Raw genomic sequence first — 22,332 nt, 5'->3', positions numbered from 1 at the left:
AGTTAGCATTATTTATATTCTGCCTTATTCAAAAAATGTACAATTGTGGTAGTTTTGCTAAGACCCAGTACCATCTGAGATACTCCACCTTCAATGGCTAAGGAGTAAAAGAGCGAGCAGTTCAATTTTTCTTTTGTGCTCATAACAGGACATACAAGGGAAAGCAGAATAGTCTAGACAAGCATATACTTACCTGCCATCTCTGATGAGCTCTTCAGCTGACTCAATCAGCTTATTAAGTTTCTTTACTTGTTTATAGTGTGCAAAACACCTTTTATGATCCTGGTCAAGTTTAAGACATTCACGAACTTCACTGCTCATGTATTAAAAAGAGGAAAATACTCCAAGTTAAAATAATCAATAAGTGGTTTTCCATACTAAATACAGAAATCACAATGAAAAGTATTTTTTGTTTGTAACAATTAAAACATACTGACAATAATTTACCATATACTTTTATATATGGCATTGCACCATGCACATACTTATTAATTCAAATTCAAATAACTTAAGAAGAGCTATACATTAAACACTCCATTTTGCCTTTGCAAATATAATAGCCCTCATTTATTTTAATAAGCATACTCCATGAAAATAAATTATGTGGAAGTAGAATAACTTAGAGACAACAGAAAATATATAGATATAAAATATAAAACCAGGCTTAACCATAATTTTATTAATTTAAAATTAAAAATAAAAAGAGAATGAGATTATCTTACTGCTAACAATAAAAAGATGATGAGATGTGCATGTTACTAGAACTGACCTGAGGGACAGTTCATGGTCGCCTAGTTGATAGTATAATGTGCTGATTTTATAAAAAGCCTCAGTATTATCATTCTTCAATTTTGATGCAGCTTTTAAGTCACTTATTGCTTTCCTAGGTTCCCCTTCTTTTATAAAACATTCAGCTCGAAGTTCCCGTAGTTCTGCATCCCAAACACAAACCTTGAGAAACAAGAGGACTAGACTTTAAGAAAGCAACAGTAAATGATATGCATTCGCACTTGCATCCCACATATTTTATCTACATAGTTATCAACATAAAACATCTTCAATTAACATGATGACTTCTATATTGTAAATAGTATTAAAAAGTCTCAGGCAATATAGATGTGACAAAATAATTTCTACAGGGATTTCTTAAATAAATTCTAATGGGGTAAGGGATATATATACTAACAAGGCCCTTTTCCTACCCCCTTCAATTACATAATTCCAAAACTCTGAAAATAAGAAAACATGGCATTTACTACTAGAAGATGGTTCCCAGTGAATCGTATCTAATTTTGAAGAGAATATTGACTAATCAGATTTTTGTACTTAAACAATTTTAATTTCTAGTCTCAAAAAATAAAATCTAGTCTCTAAATTCACAAAATATTTTTATTCTGCTAATAACCAATGAAATTCTCTTTTGTAAAATGTCACCTCCTTGAAATTAAATTTTCACATTATAAAAATAAAGAAAAGAGAAAAACAATGTGAGAAGGTTGAGGCTTCACCTTTTCTATTTTATCAAAGTTGAAAATATTTAGCAAACACACTATTCTTCAAAATATAAACCCAAAAGCTCACCAATAAGACCTGTGGCAGTATCTTCACATATTTCTTAGAGCTGTTCTAAAGTCATGTCAACTTTTCACATATATTAAGATATCAAAATCAACATTGTACATAAATGAAATATCATAGACAATAAGCTAGGTCAAAATGAATAGTCTGACTACTAGAAGATAAAAATTATAACCTTATACTTCCTTAATAAAGCATTAACAAAATAACTTAGTAAAATGTGAATTCCGCTGGACCACATCACACGATTTCCTCTACAAAATTATCAAAGAAGTGTCCATTCACATACAAGTTTACGGCCAAGATTAAATGAAACTGTCCATCAAAGCACTGTGAAAATGATAACATGAATTGTGACTGCTTCCATTTGAATATTTTAGTAGACTTTCTTCTGAAACCATTTGTCATTAAGTCCCTCAGAGACAAGGAAACTCTAGACTTAGGTTTCCCTACCTAGACCCCCCGGGATCCTATCAACTCATCATCTGCCTTCTTCCCTAGAAGCTTCCCACTCTAAACATTCCTCCTTCCTCCCAAGCATTATTTTTTCCTTTTTCTTCAACCAACTCTTTCATCTTCTACCTCTTTATCTAACCTCTAGAGTTTTCTTCCCCCAAAAACTGCAAAATCAAACAAAAATAGCAAAGCAAGCAATGTATAAAAACAGGTAACTCCAGCTCCACAGCCCACTGAGTACACATACTGAAAACCTCAGTTCCAAATTTTGTTCTACGTACACAGACACCACCTTTCAATTAAGAGCTGAAAGATCAAGGACCAATCTGATTTTACCCTAACTAGGTTTTCTGTGATATATAACACGCCAAAGTGTATAAACGTGTCTTATGGTAAAAAGCAGTAAGTGTCAGGCTTGTCACCTTCAATATCCAGCAAACTTACCTCTAAAATCTTATCAAGGAAGGTTATAGCAGCAGTATAATCCGAGCTTTCAAAAGCATCAAGTGCTAGTGAACGCAAACGCTGCATTTCATCAGATTTTATAAGTTGGGCCTGGGCTTCCTTTTCTTCATTCTCACTTGGATTTGATTTGAGCTATAACAATAAAAAAAAATTAAATTAAACAGGATTTTTAATCTCTTAAATCTAATACCCATAAAATACACAATGATCTGACCACTGCAAACAACTTAAGTTCACTGGGGAAAGGACAGAGACACTGGCTGTCCACTGACTTGCCCCCTGATGCTGATCACAGCGGGAAGCAGCAGCAAAGGCATCTTTATCTCCAGCAACATGGTGCACAGGAGCAAGCAGTGGAGCTAGAGTCAAAAGACCTGAGTTCCCCAAAACGTACCAGGAAGCAAATATATTTAGGAATGTGAAAGGGTAGAGAAGAATGAAGAAAGAAAAGCACCTTTCTTACTTTCTTACATATAGCTCTGCAAAATAACTTGAATTTTATATATTTTGCCTTCTAGTTATATTTCCTAAGTATTTATTTTTAAGTATAAAATGATTTTATCAAAATAATGAAAAACATAGGGAAAATGAAGGAGAGCATGTTTTTTTACAGGTTATATGATAGAAAAAGATTTGATACCAGAGGGGTTAAGGTTAACAAGAAAGGAAGAATTTACAGGGAAAAATAAGAGAGTAATACCTTATTAAAAGGCTTATGACACAATTTTAAGAGGTTTACACATTGTCTCTTTTTTTAACAACTTTATCAAGGTATAATTTACATACCACAAACTTCACTCATTTTGAGTATACAATTCTATAATTTCTAATAAATTTACCAATTATACAACCATCACCATGGTTTTAGACCATTTCTGTCACCCCAGTAAAATCCCTTCTGCCTGCTTACAGTTCATACCTGCTCCCAGCCCAACTTCATGCACAGTGGCTCTTAATTTCTTCCTCCAGATGGAAAGTCTTAAGCATAATGGCTCAGAAAAATTGGACGCCTACATTAAAAAGCTACTAAATTTTTTTGGAACTTCTTTAAGATTACCATTTATATGTAATAATTTCTGAAATCTAATATTCTTACTACGATGGGAATTGTAGTTGATGGGTTCCAATTTGGGGTGAGGTGCAGACAATGGTAGATTATTTCTAGAAATGTCTCTCCTTCAATTGACTGATCATACTGCCTCCCCTTTGAGTTGATTCGTTTTTTAAAAACTCCCCCAATAGCTACCTGGTAGGAGAGAACACTCCAAACAAGAAACCTTTAGATTATTTCTTGGTAGAGGCTTTATATTTAGCCAATTGGTTTTTAGGATACTTTAGGTATTCTATTTTGTCTGTTTAACCCTTGGCTTTTGAAGGAATGGACAGGACTCCAAGCATTCACAGGCAACTTGGAATTGGTAACCTCAGCTCAGTCTGGGGGAGGATTTTCCATGCATGATTGAATGATCCAGGTTGAAGGGAGCTGCTTTAGGGCCTTGGCATGCTTGTCTATGTCTGTTTTATCATCCTCAGGGTGGTCCTGAATACTTCTGACAGACCACATCGGAAAAGTATAAATGCATGTGCCCTGTCACTTTGGCTAAAAGTAGAAGTTTAATGATAACTTGTTCCCAATATGTACACTATTGCTCCCTTTTGGATAGAATGTATTAGGGACTGCCTCTTCTGGATGGAATTTACATTTTTCCTCTTTTCTCTCCCAAACTTTAGAGTCTAGTGTCTTCCACACAGTTTCTCTTGTTGGAAAGTGAGGAGAAAGCCCTAAATCTCAAGGTTGAGGATGGAGGGCTCAGCCTCACTCAGGACTCAGACAACAGGACTGGGAAAGAGGGAGTGAGCTCAGGTCATCTGGGCCTCTTTGGGGCCAGGAGGGAGGTAAGAAGGGGGGGAGGGATAAGGAGAGGGAAGAGATTCTTCCAAGGAGGTAAGAAAGGAGTTTGAGAAACAAACTAAGGACTTATTTATAACCCTGGAGAGTTTCAAAGATTAAGGGAGATGAAGATTTTCACTCTTACCACAAGGTTGCTGACTCCTCCCAATTGCCCTCCCATGTTCCAGGATATTTACATGTGGAGATTCCTGCTGATATTTCCCTCCCTCCTTTTCTCATGTTTCTTGATACCCCTTCTCTTCTTTAGTGTTTTATATTTGTGACCCTTTCTTCCAAACTTCTACCTATGACAATATTTTATTTCTTACCATTTGTATGGTCACTGAGCTTTTGGGTAAAAACCCGTTAATAGCCATGGGATAGGCTTGTTGAAAGACGTGAGCTGCCCTCTAACCTAATCTAAATACACCCCTATTTCAGGGACCTCAAATGAAAACAGTGGGTTGGTAGTTAAGGGGGGCAGACTTCTAAGATGGCCCCAGGTGATCCGCACCTTGTGGAATTCATGCTTTTGTGTGATCCCCTCCCCTAGAGTATGGGACGGAGCTGGTAACTCCTTTTAACAAACAGAATGACAAAGGTGATAGGACGTCACTTCCTTAATCAGGCACAAAACACTGTGACTTCCATCTTGCTAGCCCTCTCTCTTGCTGGCAATCTCTTGCCTTCTCACCTGCTCACTCTGATGAAGCAAGCTGCCATACTGTGAGATACTTCATGGAGAGGCCCATGTAAGAAAGAACCAGGGAAGCCTCTCATTAAAAGCTCAGAAAAAACAGAAGCCTCAGTGTTAATAGCTCAAGAGAAACTAAATCCTGCCAACAACTAAATCCTTCCAAACCGAAGTCTGGAAGCAGTTCCTTTACCAACCGAGCCTACAGATAATATTGCATCTATCTGACACCTTGACTATAGCCTGTGAGAGACCCTGGAGCAAAGGAGCCAGCTATGCCTGCCCAGATTCCTGTCCCCATGAACAGAGATCATAAATGTGGGTTGCTTTAAGCTGCTAACTTTGAGTAATTTGTTATGCAGCAACAGATAATACAGCAGTTTTACCATTTCTCAATGGCCAGGTTTTGAATATTTCCACACAGATTTTTGTATTATTAATGTTTTAAAATAAAGTCTAAATGGGGAAAAAAAAAAAACTAAGCCTAATCCTGACTTTATCACTTCATGTTATCTGCATTTTCTTCACCAATAAAAGGGGAATAATACCTACACCCTGAATAGTAGTCACTGAGAAATTAAAAAGATAATGTAATACATAGCAAGTACTCCAAAAAATGCTAATAAAAATTCTAACCTTGGGGCCGGTCCGGTGGCATAGTGGTTAAGCGCGGGTGCTCCAGTGCAGCAACCCAGGGCTCAGATCCCAAGCGCGCACCAACGCACCGCTTGTCAAGCCATGCTGTGGTGGCATCCCATATAAAGTAGAGGAAGATGGGCACGGATGTTAGCCCAGGGCCAATCTTCCTCAGCAAAAAGAGGAGGATTGGTGACAGATGTTAGCTCAGGGCTAATCTTCCTCACAAAAAAAAAAAAAAATCCCAACCGCCTTTTGTGGCTTTTCTATAATATATAAATTCAAAATGAGGAGAGAATGCAAAAGATGTAATACATACTTTAAAAGGAGGTTCAATTTATTTCCCATTGCATTTTGTATCAGCCAACTTAAACTGGGTACCCTCTATTAAAGTTACAGCAATTAAAGTCCTAGAATAATAAAACCTCAGTTTAACTTCTCTTAGATCAAAACAAAATTAGACTTTGGCATAAAGTACATTCACTGAACTGCCTGTCTCAAGAAATTAATCTTTCTAATCCTATTATATTTAATTATAGTTTTGGGAGGTAAGTAGCACAAATTTAAATTTTTCATTTGATATTATTTGATAACATAGAAAAATATGTAATATTTGAGGTACATTACAGCATCCTCCAGTGACTTCTAGAATTTGCCTTCACAAATTCTTTCTGCAATCTTTGTTAAGGGAACTATACAAAAAATAATACTAACTTGAATGGCACGGGGCCGGCCCCGTGGCTTGGAGGTTAAGTGCGCGCGCTGTGCTGCTGGTGGCCCAGGGTTTGGATCCCCGGCGCGCACCGACGCACCGCTTCTCTGGCCATGCTGAGGCCGCGTCCCACATACAGCAACTAGAAGGATGTGCAGCTGTGACATACAACTATCTACTGGGGCTTTGGGGGGAAAAAATAAATTTAAATAAATAAATAAATAAATAAATAAAATAAAATAAAATCTTTAACTTAAATGGCAAAAAAAAAAAAAAAGAATAAATAAAGACCTAATTTTTGAAAAATAATAGAGTATCCAAATCAGGGGGTGAGAGGTTGAGTAAATGCATTCTAAGGTCCTTGTATTTTTCTGGAGGAAGCTAAAGATATTGATTACCTTTAAATCTTATTAAGCACGCAGGTTAAAATTCCTGAGGTAATGACTAAAAGAAAAAGACATAGTACATGTAACAGCATAGAAAGAACAGAATAAGGAAGAAAAATCAAAATGAATTGGGGGAGGGGGGAAAGAACAGGAGGGAGGGAAGAGAAGGGTGGACTGACAGAAAAGAAATAGTTGGATAACAGAATCTAACAGAAATATACACAAAAGATGTAAAACTGCATTTCTTACACCAACCATGTCAGCAAAAATTACACTGTTCATATCAAGTGTTGTTGAAAATGTGGAGCACATGGAACTCTCCTATGCTGCTGGTGGGAATATAAATTTGGATAACCACTTAAAGGGACAGTGCCAAATTGCTCAGTCAGGTTAAAAATGCCCATAACTTTCAAAGCAGCAATTATCCACTTAGGTATATATCCTACAGCAGTGATTCTCAGAGTCTGATCCAGGGACCCCTGGAATCCTTAATATCCTTTCAGGGGTCTGCAGGGACAAATGCATATATGGATAAAATATAAAGAACCCATTTAAAGCGTAAGATAAACCAACGGATTTCATTATAACAAAGTACTAAACATTCACTGATAAGATTTCAGAGTCTACACTGCAACTAACCTATAACCACTAGTGGAGTTTTGGTATAACACCAAAGAATACCCACAATTCTCTAAAAAGACTATTAAAATAGTCTTCCTTTTCCAACTGCTTACATGTATGGGACCAGATTTTCTTCAATAATACTTCAACCAAAATATAAATCAGATCTTGGAATCCGGTTGTCTTCATAAGCCAGATATTAAAGAAATTCACAAAAACGTAAAATAATACCACTCATTACTAAATTTTTAGTTGTTTTTGAAAATATAGTTGTTTTTCATGCAAGAACAAAGTTATTTATATTAACATGTAGTGGGTTTATTATTACTTTTACATGAATAAACATTTTTTAAATTTCTAAAATTAATTTATAATACCATAAACACTGATAAACAAAAGCTCTTTAGAGTCCTCAATATTTAACCGTATAGTGGGATCCTGAGACCAAGCCTGAGAACTGCTGCCCTAGAGAGATTCAGCATGTGCAAAGAAAATGGACAAGAATGTTCACGGGGCCAGCCCGACGGCGCAAGCGGTTAAGTGTGCGTGCTCTGCTGCGGCAGCCCAGGGTTCACCAGTTCAGATTCCGGGCACGCACTGACGCACCACTCGTCAAGCCATGTTGTGGCGGCGTCCCATATAAAGTGGAGGAAGATGGGCACGGATGTTAGCCCAGGGCCAATCTTCCTCATCAAAAAAAAAAGAGGAGGATTGGCAGGTGTTAGCTCAGGGCCAATCCTCCTCACAAAAAAAATAAAATAAAATAAAAATAAATAAAAAAAAAAAGAATGTTCATTGAACCTGGCAGAGCATGAACTCAAATATCTGTTAAATTCATAAATAAAACTTACCAGAAATGAAGCAGGGAAATGTGAGAATATAGCTAATTTCTCCTAACTGTAACACACAAAAACAATATCTTCAAGATTCCAAAAGACTCTCATTCCATCTGGCAATTTTAATCAAACCAACCCATTTCTCAAGTTCCATCTCCTCCAAGCTTCCCTAACTGTTCTATATTACAGTAGTAATCACCCTTCTCTAAATGTTTAAATCACTTAAGAAACTCTTAACAATGGAAGTAAGCTAAGAAATCATCTTGCCCAATCAACTCTCACTTTATAAATGAAAATACTGAGTCTCACAAATGGTAAGTAACTTGCCCAGCATCACACAGCTAATCAGGAGACAAAGTGAGGTGGGTCTCCCAACCTCCGGCCATGTGTCATTCTCAATCTTAATGAGCTATCTTATCTAGATAACTAATATGTTACTTCTTACAAATGTCTCTGCACTGTTAATTTTTCACATATTTAGGGCTTACTTCTTCCAACTAAAGTGTAAACTGCTGAAGAGCAGAATGAACAGTCTTAATGCCTTCTTTGCATACCTGTTTTTCTTTTTCATTTAATACTATTACCCAGGAGCTAGGTTTTACTGTCTCCAATTTACAACTAAAGAAATTGAATGATTATGTAACTTGCCAGAAGTCTTGCTTAACATCAAACTAAGGTCTCTATCTCCAAAGCCCACGCTTTGGATGATGGTGACGATGGTCAATTTATTTGAGAGCTTTACTTACTGAGAGCTTTCTACGCTCCAGGCACTATTCTAAGTACAGCTAAAACCCTAAAGGACATTTCAGATGATCTCTATTTTACACAGGAGGAAACTGCGGCTCCAAGTCATTTCCAGAGCCCACATTCTGCACCATTCCTTCTTATGTGTACACTGACCTCAGACTGCAACTGCCTATTTGACATCTCCATGGGACACTCTAAATGGCATCTCAATAACAAGGCCAACAGAGTTCCACTTCCCATCTCCAACCCACTGGCACCACCCAGTTCCCCAATCCTCTTCAATAAATGGCTCTTCTTTATTATTTAAGCCAAATCCTAGGGGTCATGCTAAATTCCTCTTTCCCTTATGTAATTATAAGTCTGACTCCATTTTATTGCTGACATCTTTTCAGCCTCACCCTGCCCTCTTCCCTTTCTGCCTCACATCTGAACAATGATTAAGTGAAATAATCCATGCAAAATCACTTAGCAACATGCCCCACACATCCTGAGTGCTGTGTAAACCGTGGCTGAAGTACAAAGTCAGTTCTAAAACTCAAGGTTCCTGTCTCTGTTCCAAAGCTTTTCTTTTTCTTCAGAACTTGTTGTATACAACTTTACAAAAGGGAAAATAGCTATAAACTTTAAATAATTGTCACTTATACCAATTAGCACACATAAAAGTTTTCTGTAGTTATAAAGAACATTTACATACAATTTTTATTTTGCCTTTTAATTGACTTTATTTTGTATGTCTGGGTCTATAAATCCACACCATACACAAACAATTCTTGTTAATGAATATTATTCTATCCTATTGGCACAAATTTCTAATAATTTCCAAAACAAACAGAGCTCCAGTAAGTATCTTTGCACAAAATGTTTTTCTTTCACAATACTTACTGCCAGATTTTTCTACAAAGCTGTTTATAATTTGCAATGTCAACAGCATTATATGATTGGTAAAATTTCCTTGAAGTTCCATCAATATTAGGCTCTATATTACTTATTTATTTTTGCTAAACATAACAGACAGTGGTCCCTCCGAACGGTTCTACTGTTCATCTCTTCATTTAGAAAGACTGAACACTGTAGACATTGGCTTCAGATCTGTATCCCCTGTGTTGTCCACGATTACATTATCATTTGTCCAATAGAATCTAGGTTCCAAATGCTTAAAATTTAATCAATTTTATATATGTTAACTCCTAAGTTCTTTTCAATATTCCCATTTCATGATTCTGTCTCCCTCTCTGCCCACATACCTTTAGGAGACACTGTATTTACTGTTCAGACAAAGCATATGCATGTAAGATTCTCTAGTTATTAATCTGAATTTTAAGTCCAGGTATTCCAGGTAACCTAAATTTACTTTAAACAAACCTTAACATAAAACACTTCTGAAACGCATCAATTCTGCACTTGTATTTTTCCCTAAACCAAATCCAATCTAATTATAATTATTCTGACACACAAGAAAATTGCCATTACATAAATTTTTAAGACGGCTTCTGCAGTGTTAAGATTTAACATGGTCTCCCATCTGATGCCCATTAAGATTTCTCTCACAGAATTAAGTACAAGATGAGCACCTTCCTGATGAAATAATCACAAAAATATTATTCAATGTGAAAACTGAAATTAAAAACACAATGCCATTTAAAATCATTCCAAAGAAGACCTAAACAAATGGGGAGGCAATACTATGTTCATGGTTGAAAGGTTCAACATAACAAAGATGTCAATTTTCCCCAAACTGACCTATAGGTTTACTGCAATTTCTATCAAAATATCAGCAAAGCTTTTTGTAGACACAGACAAGTTTATCTAAATTTACATGGAAAGGCACAGGCCAGAAAATAACTAAAGCAATCTTGACAGAGAAGAATAAAGTGGGGAGGAATCATTCTACTGCTATTAAGGCTTGCTATATAGCTACAATAATCAAGAGAGTGTAGGAATGGCAGAGGGATAAACACAATAGATCAGTGGAACAGAATAGAGAACCCAGAAATACATCCACACAAGTACAGCCAACTGATTTTTTTTGCTGAGGAAGACTGGCCCTGAGCTGACATCTGTTGCCAATCTTCCTCTTTTTGCTTGAGGAAGATTCACCCTGAGCTAACACCTGTGTGAATCTTCCTCTATTTTGTATGTGGGTCGCCACCACAGCATGGGTGACAAGTGGTGTAGGTTCGCACCTGGGATCCAAACCTTCGAACCGGGGCCACTGAAGTGGATGGAGCATGCCAAACTTAACAACTAGGCCACAGGGCGGGCCCCAACCGATTATTTTTAAAGGTGGAAAAGAAATTCAACGAATGAAGGAAAGCCTTTTTAAAATATGGTGTTGGAACAATGGGACATCCAAAGGCAAAACAAGTGAACCTTGACCTAAACGTCACACATTATACAAAAATTAACTCAAGACATATCACAGACTTTAATGTAAAACATAAAACCATAAAACTTTTAGAAGATAACATAGGAGAAAATCTCTGGAACCTAGGGCTTGATGAACAGTTCTTACAGATGACATCAAAAGCACAATCCACAGAAGAAAAAAGAAAATCAATAACTGGACCTCATCAAAATTAAAAACTTCTGCTCTGTGACAGATCCTGTGAAGAGGATGAAAAGACGAGCTACAGACTGGGAGAAAATATTTGCAACCACATATGTGATAAAGTATCTAAAATATACAAAGAACTCCCAAAACACAATAGTAAAAAAGCAAACAATCCAATTAGAATACGGGCAGAACACAGAAACAGACATTTCACTGAAAAGGATGTACAGATGGCAAATAAGCACATGAATAGATCGTTAGCCATTAAGGAAATGTAAATTAAAACAGCAATGAGCTATCACTACATATCTCTCAGAGTGGCTAAAATGAAAAACAGTGACAATACCAAATGCTGACGAGGACGCAAACAAATGTAAAATGGCGTAGTCACTCTGGAAAGCAATCTGGCGGTTTCTTATAAAACTATACATGCAATTACCATACAACCTAGTAACTGCACTCCTGGGCATTTATCCCAGGGAAATGAAAACTTATGTTCACACTAAATCCTGCATGAGAATGTTCACAGCAGTTTTATTTGTAATAGCCAAAAAGTGGAAACTACCCAAATGTCCATCAACTGGTAAATAGATAAATAAAATGTGCCATACAAATACCATGGAATCCTCAGTAATTAAAAGGAACAAGCTAAGTTACATATGCAACAATCTGGATGAATCTCCAGGGAATTATGCTGAATAAAAAAAGTCAGTCCCAAAAGATTACATAACATTTGAATCCATGTATGAAACATTTTTTGAAATGTCAAAATTTAAGAAATGAATAACAAATTAGTGGTTGCCAGGAGTTACGGACGAGGGGCCAGAGCAGTATGGGAAGGAAGTGGCTGTGGTTATACAAGGGCAACAGGAGGGATCCTGGCGGCAACAGAACTGTTCAGTATCTTGACTGCAGTGGTGGATACATGAAAATGTGTACAGAATTAAGTATACACACAGAAATGAATACTAGTAAAACTGAGGAAATCTGAATAGACTAGTAGATTGTATCAATGTTAATATCTTGGTTGTAATATTGTACTATTGTTTTACAAGATGTTATCATTGGGGGAAACTGGGTATTGGGTAAAGGGTACACAGGATCTCTCTGTGTTATTAATTACAATTGCATGGAAATCTATAATTATCTCAATAAAAATTTCAATTAAAAACAAAAAATCATTCAACACAGATGCACATTCTCATGGAAGAATCCTATAACAATAACAAGGGCAGTTTTAAGAACACACTAGCAGAAGCATGATTGTCAGAAAACAATCTAAAGTGGAAAGTCTCATGAAAGTCCCCCTTCTTGTCTCTGAAAGGTTTTAATATTGATCACAGAAAAGACATTAACTCAGGACACACTCAAAGTTCCCAAAACTCACTTTTCCAAAACGATACATCAAATGCCCAGTAAGGATCAATTTGTGCTAAAGCAAATCATGTTATTTCTAAAAGGCTACTCTAATGTTGTAATTAGAAAAAAATTCTAAGTAATAGATGTAAGCATTTGTTAAAAAGAAGGAAATATATTCTTACGTTTTATCATTCATTCATTCGACAAATTTTTACACAACCCTTGCTAAGTACAAAGGAATGGGCTAGGGAAAGGTTACTCCAGCACCACTGCCTCCCCAAGACCTATCCTTCAGCCTGCTCTCAAGCATCTTCCCCACCAGCAGAGGAGATCAGATAAACATAAACTGACATCCAATTTTATTAAGACCACGAGACAGCTTCTGATTCAATACAGTTAAGTCTAATGTTTCTTGGATTTGTCTGCTTATGACTATTATAACAAAGGTTATGAAAATGTCAGAAATTTTAGTTTTATTTTCATAGTGGTTAGCATCATAGTAACTAAGCATTTTGACGAACTACAAAAAACGCAAATAATGAACAATGGATTATATATTTGCCCTTTCTAGACCACTCCAGAAACAAATCCATGTAGAAGAAAAATGCAGGTCTTAAAACAAGCCCAATGAGGGCATAAAGACACTGGCTAGCTGTCTCTCTCCAAATCATTTTTTAGGATATACCTCCTTCAATTACATGTAATCTGTAACATCCTTCCAACAAATCCAAAACACTTTACACTTTGTTAAGTAGCCATATGGACGACTGCAAAATTCCCTTTTAAGAATCTGTTTGATTATTCCTTTCAAATCAAATCAAGGGTTTCCCAAGTCACTTACAGGACCTTTGCAATAGCTCAGCTGACATCACTAGATTCTCATGGAGAACAAAGCAGAACACGTGAGCTACACAAACTGAGTTAGGATTATATATCTATTCCACACACTTTACCTTCCATCTATTAAAGTGATTCTTTGATGTCAGCCACTAAGCATTAATACAGGAACCGTGATTCTTATATACACAAATCAAACAATTCTCTCGTTTAGCTATAAAATTATTATTAAATGTCTTAATATAAAAAAATAAGTCCAATATGTTCACTCAAAATATCATCTTCATAGAGCCAAATACAAATTGAACTTAACATACCACTTTTTTAAAATCATCTTCTGCCTCATCGAGTTTTCCTTGTTTGAGTAGTAAGTGACCTCTCTGTAACCTTGCCTAGAAAAAAAAAAAGAACAGATGTCCTGAGTACTATGCATTTCTCAATTTTCTTTAAACACAGAAAATAAAACTAAATAAGCTAATGAAGTATTAATGAAATATTTATTTTTCCAATGCCCATTTGACTTGGCACTCTAAGAATAATTCTGGGAACCAATGAATGTTTTTAATCTTTGTTAAAGGATGCTTTCTTAAAAATGCTTGTTGCTATACCCCAAAAAATCGAAAATGTAGCCACACAAAAACTTGTTCATGAATGTTCATAGCTATAGCCAAAAAGTATAAAAAAACAAATTTCCATCAATGAATAAATCAAAAAAAAATATGATATAGCCATACAATGTAATATTATTCAGCCATAAAAAGGAATGAAATTCTGATACATGCTACAACATGGATGAACCATGAGAACATTACACCAAGTGAATGTAGCCAGACAGAAAAGGCCACATATTGTGTGAATTCATTTATATGAAATATCCCAAATAGGCAAATCCATAGAGACAGATAAGTGGTTGCCAAAGGCTGAGGAGTGACTGCTAATGAGTACAGGGTTTCTTTTGGGGATGATAGAAATGTTCTGGAACTAGATAGCGGTGATGCTTGCACAATCTTGTGACTATACTAAAATCCACTGAATTATATACTTCAAAAAAGAGTAAATTTGATGGTATGTGAATTAGACATGAATTAAAACAAAATACTTTTGCCATCATAATAACTTTTTGCCATACAATAAAAGTTGCATAATTTGGGACTTCACCAATCAAAACTCTGGAAATAGTTGTGTTTTTTTATTAACTCTCACTGCAAATATCTACTCCACTATAACCAGAATAACAATGCTTCTTTCCTTTTAACATGCGTCATTTTCTCCCCCCATCATCTCTGATATTCCTCTTCTTCTAATGTGCATAATCCCATCTCTTCCAAGAATACCAACTCTCTGATGACCAACATCTACCATAAGACAGAAATCACATCAATAGTCCGCTAAAATTTATATATTACTTTTACCGTACATACAATTTCCCTAATCCTCTGTTAAAAAGCAAGAGGAAAGCCACTTCAGTTAGCTAATAGCTACTATAATACAAGAAAAATGAGCTATGTAACCTTTGTGACATGTGCTTAGTTGGGTAAAGTAACAAAGAAAAATTTGACACTTGGGAATTCCATCTTAAAATAATAGTAATATTTCAAACTAAACATTCACCCATATCTAATCAGTTATCTCAAATCCTTTTTTGGAATACAGCAGGATATAAACAATAAATGAGTTACCAAATTAATTGTGAAATCATCTCATTGGTCCTATTATTTTAAGCCATTACAGTGACCTGCCAATCATCAGGATATCCCATTAGACTGTAAATTCCTCCCCCTCTGAAGCTTGGGTGTTGTTTCAGAGGAGGACTCTGTCTAATTCAGCATTGTACTCTTACCACAAACCACTGCTTAATTGAGCTATCCCCTCTTCTTTATTCTTCCTGCTACAGATAACTGGTAATTGAAACTGTCACCAGTCACCTGATAGCCTCTTAATTCACCAGAACAGTCTCTTAATCAACTTTTTCAGTTTCACATCTTGCCCTACACTCCATCATCCACACAGACATCTTTCTTTTTTTTTTTTTTAAGCCTTTTTTTGTTTGTGAGGAAGATCAGCCCTGTGCTAACATCTGCCAATCCTCCTGTTTTTTTTGCTGAGGAAGACTGGCCCTAGGCTAACATCCGTGCCCATCTTCCTCCACTTTATATGGGACACCGCCACAGCACGGCTTGCCAAGCAGCACATCGGCACACGCCTGGGATCCAAACTGGCGAACCCCAGGCCACCGCAGCCAAGCGCACACACTTAACCGCTTGCACCACCAGGCAGGCCCCACACAGACATCTTTCTAAACCACAAAGCTAACAGCACTGCCAAGCTTCTAAAAATCACCTACTGCACCCACTGATCCTCTTTCACACAGACCTTTGATTCCAGGGGCTTTGAATTTCTCTTGCTGCCCAGGCTGCTACATCATAGTGGCGTTCTATACCCTCTAACTTTGCCTAGCACGCCAACCCTCACCTTAAGAAACAAATTACCTCTTCCAAGTTCCCTTAAATTCTCCTTTAAAAAAAGTTTAGATGCACTTACTGCAGTGAAATCCATCTTCAATTCAATCACTTTAGTTAAATCAGGAAGTGCTGCTTTTGATTTGCCCATAGCTAAAAACACAGTAGCTCTTCGATAGTAAGCAATATAGTTATCAGGGTCACCATCTGAAAATTAAAATAAATATTAGCTCTCAGTAATTTACTCAAAAAACCAAATGACCTGAACATTATCAGAGTTTGCAATTCTATTAAGAAAGGCATTAAGAAAATAATTTCTTCTTCAATAATGGGTCATGTCATCTAGCAAGATCACTACAGATAAAACCAGAACAAGGGTCAGCAAACTGTAGCCTTTGAGCCAAATCCAACACACAAACTTCAAGTTAAGAATATAGTTTACATTTTTAAACAGTTGTCCAAAAAACAGAAAAATATGCAACAAAGACTGGATGCAAAGCCCAAATTATTTATTATCCGGCCCTTTAGAGAAGTTTGCCAACCTCTGGTCTAGAATATTAACTATATTCAACTCATAACTTATATAAGTATGCAATTCTGTCTCTGCCTTCGCTGAAATTTTCTTAAGTGAAATACTGATTGACCTTGTGGACTATGCCCTTATTCACAGAATTTTAGAACATTATAGATTTCCAATTAAATTGACATATTGAACGTGCAATCTCTGCTCCCTCACCAACTCCAACTAAAATGGCAGTGAAGAAATAAAGGTACAAACCATAGGACAAAGGAGGGGAATGGAAATGAGAGTGAGACTAGAGAAGTTCACATCTGAAAGAAGGAAAACAGATGATGAGTTAGGTTTTTGAGCAATTCCACTCTGCCAGCACCTACAAAGTGGGACAAGGAGTGAATTCAATTAGAAGCAAATCTTGTACTATGGAACAATTCTTCTAGAAAGCAATTTTAAAAAATATATATATATGTGTCTGTGTGTGTATATATATCAAGAATCTTAAAAATGATCTTGACCAAATCCAACCATCTATCTTAAAAAAATAAATATTTATGTACACAGATGTCCATCATTTTAAGATTTACAACTAAAACACCCTAAAAGTTCTACCCCCAAAGGTCTTATAATTTGAAAAACATTACAATATGGAAATCTATATGGCAGGATAGTATATAATCATTTAAAATTACAGTTTTGACTAGTTGTTAACGGCACTGAAAACTACCTGAAGTACTGCTGGAGGAAGGTGGGGCAGGAGGAGAGAACAGGCTATGAAACCATAGACGAAAGAGGACATACAAATGGCCACTAAGCACATGAACAGATGCTCAACATCACTAATCATTAGGGAAATGCAGATCAAACCCATATTAAGATAGCACTTCATACCCCTTAGGATGGAAGGAAGGGAGGGAGGGAGGAAATAACAAGTATTAGGATGTGGAGAAACTAGAGCCTTTGTGAACCGCTAGAGGGAATGTAAAATGGTACAGCTGCTGCAGAAAACAGTATGGTGATTCCTCAAAAATTAAACATAGAATTACCATATGAACCACCAATTCCACTTCTGGGTATATACCCAAAAGAACTGAAAGCAGAGTTCAAACAGGTATTTGTACACCCATGTTCACAGCAGCATTATTCACAATAGTGCAAAGGTGGAAACAATCCAAATGTCCATCAATGCATGAATGGATAAACAAAATGTGATATATACATACAACAGAATATTATTCAGCCTTAAAAAGGAATGAAATTATGATACATGCTACAACATGGAGGAACCTTGAAGACATTATCCTAAGCCAGACACAAAAGGACAAATATTTTATGATTCCACTTCTATGAAGTATCTAGAGTAGTCAAATTTATAGAGACAGAAATTAGAATGGTTGCCAGGGGTGGGAAGGGAGGGGCATCAGAAATGGGAAACAATTGTTTAATGGGTACAGAGTTTCAGTTTTGGATGATGAAAAAGTTCTGGAGGTGGATCATGGTGATGGTTGCACAACAACGTGAATGCACTTAATGCCACTGAACTACAAACTCAAAAATGGTAAAAATGGTAAATTTTTTATGTATACTTCATTAAAATAAAAAAGTAAAAGAATGAGACAGTCAGAAAAAAAGGACTATTTTGAAAAAATAAGAAAACTGGGCATTTTAACAATAAAAAAACTTTATTTTTTTCTTAAATCTAAAACAAAAACAAAACCCACATATGATCCCAGCCAAGCATCACTGAAATTGCTTTCCTGATCAATTTCAGCTGGAAAGCGAGGAAAGAAGAGCCAAGTCAGTAGCCTGTATATAGGGTTTTTCCTACAAAATACTGTAATTAGCTTGAAGAAAGAGTAAGAAAGAGAGTAACTACATTTAGAGCATACCTGATATAGAATATTTTTAGGTTCAGTTTATATTTGATTTAGAATATGCAATAAATTAAAAATAAACGGGTCTGGTCAGCAAAACTGGCCATAAAAATGATTTGCTACCTGGGGCCGGCCCGGTGGCGCAAGCGGTTAAGTGCGCGCGCTCCGCTGCGGCGGCCCGGGGTTCGCTGGTTCGGATCCCGGGCGCGCACCGACGCACTGCTTGGTAAGCCATGCTGTGGCGGCGTCCCATATAAAGTGGAGGAAGATAGGCACAGATGTTAGCCCAGGGCCGTCTTCCTCAGCAAAAAAAGAGGAGAATTGGCGGATGTTAGCTCAGGGCTGATCTCCTCACAAAAAAAAAAAAAAAATGATTTGCTACCTGATTACTGAAACTTAAGTGCCTGCCCCTAAAAGCAGAAGGAAATTTGCTACATGTCAACAGCAGTTATCTGGGCAGAGAGACTGGATTTTCTTCTTTGTATTATCCATATATTCCAAAATGTTTCACAATGAATATGGATTACTTTTATATTCATTAATTTTAAAAAAAACCTCAAGTTCTCCAGAATTTATTCACTCTAAGCAGAGAATAAGAAATACTGAAAATAACATGATTTAAGGTCTGGAGTTTATACCACAAATGACTTATTTGATTACATATGTGAAAATAAACCTTCCATTACCTCAATTTCCATAACATTCCATAATACGTATCTCTTACTGCACCTAACACTTACCATTACCTCCCAATATCACTTATTTATATACACACCTCAGTCTAGAGAAAATAAATTCCTTGCGTGAATTCATTTTTGTGTCTCCATAGCACCTGGCCCAAATGAAAGGAAATGGAAACAAATTCCTGATAACTGCAGCAAAGGACACTCCCACGCCAACGCTAACACTGAGATCTGCCCGGGAAAAGCAAGGGACCTGAAGAAGTCAGCACAGATATGGCTCTTAGACAGACGTGTCTCACCAGGATATTCCGATCATTCTCCCACATGAAATTAGCAACGGCATTTTCAAAAACAGATGTTGCTTATTTTGATCTCTGTATGAAGTTCTTCCAAGAACAGAAGAATGCTTATTGCTAGCTTCGGGTATCTTATCAAGAAAGCATCTTCAGGAAAAATTGCACTGAACTCCTATTTGGGAAAAAACCTGACCATTTCAGTCCACGCAGAAAAACCTCCGAAGAGGATTATATATGATTTAGCTTTTGTATTAAGTATCTGATTACACACATACAACAAAGTCTACATAAAATACGTGAGGCATAAAATAAGTGAAAGGGGTTCACTTTCACTTATTTTACTATTCAGTTTTCAAGTATTTTTAAGATAATGAAATGGGATTAAAACCCCAATTTATATCAATCAACCTACAAAAATAAGAAATCAAACGACAATGGCTCAACATATGAATCAAGAATCAATTTGCTAAGGGATGATTAGGCACATGTGTGTGGTGATAGACTGTAATTAGTATTTGGGTGGTGGACATGATGTAATCTATGCAGATACAGAAGTATAATGATGTACACATGAAATTTATACAATGTTATAAAGCAATGTGATAGCAATTAAAAAAAAAAAAGAATCAATTTGCTTATTTGCTTAGCGGTATAGGGTCACCCGAATGGCAAATCAAAATAGCCTTCCCTGGCTCTTCCTCTTAAAATACCAACAGTTCCTAGAACTAGTATCCATTCCTATATCATTGTGTACAAAGTAGCAACTGAACAAGGACTAGTTTAAGAAATTCACGCTTAGTTTCTCACAATACAAGATTTACAAGATTTAATGACCTTGAAAATAATCACTTTTCCTACTATCCATTAAATATACAATTGTTGTTAGTGCCATAGACTCTTAACTCCTAGCGACCCTGTGTACAGCAGAGCGGAAGCCAGCCTGGCCTTTTTGCACCATCCTTATCACCTTCCAGCGCTATATCAGACAATGCTCCGTTACTATTCATAGGGTTTCATGGCCAATTTTTTCAGAAGTGGCTGGCCAGGTCCTTCTTCCTAGTCTGTCTCCGTGTGGAAGCTCTGCTGAAACCTGTCCACCATGGGTAACCCTGCTGGTATTTAAAATCCCAGTGCCATAGCTTTCAGCATCACAGCAACACACAGACAGGTGGTGTCGTTCCCTGACTGAGAAACTAACCTGGGCCACGGCAGTGAGCGCTGTATCTTAACCACTGGACCACCACAGCTGGCCTTCACCACAGTTCATTATTTACATTACTTGCAAGCCTACATACAGAAATACTAGATTTCATTTGAAAACATGTCATTCAAATTGTTATACTAGTTTACTGGAAATTTGAACATGGGAGATAGACTTAAGGTCTAATCCTAAAACTACCAAACAATTCAAATATGAGAAAATTAACCCTAATAAAGAAAATACAATCACTATCTGGAGAAAATACATCCGAAAGCAAATTACAAGCAATGTTGTAAACAGTGGTAGTGGGAAACAGAAAGACCACCACCCCTGCCTAAATACAAAAAATTTTTTTGTCTTGCTCCCAGCTAACCCAACTCTACCCCTCATTCAAACTTCTCCTGAGCACCCACCAGAGATTAAAATAACAACAACAATAATAATAACATAGTATCTATCCTTAAGAAGTTCACAATCTTCTGAACTGGAATGTGACCTCACTAGAGTCCTCTTTGTTTCCTTCCGTCTGAACGTGAACAGTAATGTCCATCGTCATTTCACAAGTGAGGTTCAAATGCAATTAGAAAGCACCATGATATATTTAAGTGACAAATAAATGTAGACATGGATTTTGCTTTTCGATTTAGCAAAACTATGTAAGTGTGATACTGGTTTTCTTACCAAGCAAATGGAGAAACCTATCATTTCAGACATGTCCACCATTTAATCTGCCACTTTAGACATTCACTCATGCCCGACACACCTAAGACATTCTGTAAGGTCTATCAAAAAAAATGGTTTCAGGGGCGAGCCGGTGGTGTAGCAGTTAAGTTCACGCGCTCCACTTCAGTGGCCCAGGGTTCGCAAGTTCAGATCCCGGGCGCGAACCGACACACCGCTTGTCAGGCCACGCTGTGGCGGCATCGCATATAACGTAGAGGAAGATGGGCACAGATATCAGCCCAGGACCAATCTTCCTCAGGAAAAAGAGGAGGATTAGCAACGGATGTTAGCTCAGCGCTAATCTTCCTTACAAAAAAAAAAAAAATGGTTTCAGACACTAGGATTCATTATCCCCATAAGACCATGCTGTGAGAATGAGAGGTGGGCCATGTTCACACCCGCACTGCAGTTTTCACTAATGACAAATCTCTAAACAAAACTGCGTCTGACTACTTCATAACACTGAAATAGATGCAACTGTTTCAGAAGACTATTTGGAAAGTCATAACCAACACTCTTCCTTAAGTCACAGTTTCCAACAGATCAATAACATTTCCCAATCCATTCAAAATCTTAAAACTCCTGCCAAAAAACATTTATATGTCAGATACAAAAAAATTTCAAACCAAATCTGTACCACAACATAGAAATAATTATTTGCACTGCTATTGAGTTTAAATACATAAACGTTTTATTGCGTAAAAATGTAATCATAAAACACACCACGCCCAAGTAATTTTGAAAATATATCAAGTAATTTTTCAAAAATAAAAATGGAAGAAATAATGTCACAACCATAAATAACGTCAGCTG

At 36.7% G+C, this 22,332-nt stretch overlaps 1 protein-coding gene across 1 annotated transcript in view; it reads right to left on the bottom strand.

Annotated features, from left to right (window-relative positions):
* The window catches only part of DNAJC3 (DnaJ heat shock protein family (Hsp40) member C3), a 69,993-nt gene that overhangs the window by 24,852 nt on the left and 22,809 nt on the right, over nt 1-22,332 (bottom strand). Inside the window, exons 3-7 of the mRNA XM_058548391.1 lie at nt 16,311-16,435; nt 14,087-14,161; nt 2,479-2,631; nt 770-951; nt 194-313 (exon numbers count right to left, since the gene is read on the bottom strand). Coding sequence (XP_058404374.1) covers nt 194-313; nt 770-951; nt 2,479-2,631; nt 14,087-14,161; nt 16,311-16,435 — 655 coding nt within the window. The remainder of the gene's footprint in view (nt 1-193; nt 314-769; nt 952-2,478; nt 2,632-14,086; nt 14,162-16,310; nt 16,436-22,332) is intronic.

This window comes from Diceros bicornis, chromosome 9 (assembly GCF_020826845.1).
Source record: "Diceros bicornis minor isolate mBicDic1 chromosome 9, mDicBic1.mat.cur, whole genome shotgun sequence".
Taxonomy (NCBI): domain Eukaryota; kingdom Metazoa; phylum Chordata; class Mammalia; order Perissodactyla; family Rhinocerotidae; genus Diceros; species Diceros bicornis.
The sequence above is the reverse complement of the archived record's forward strand: the minus strand, read 5'-3'. Positions and strand labels throughout refer to the sequence as shown.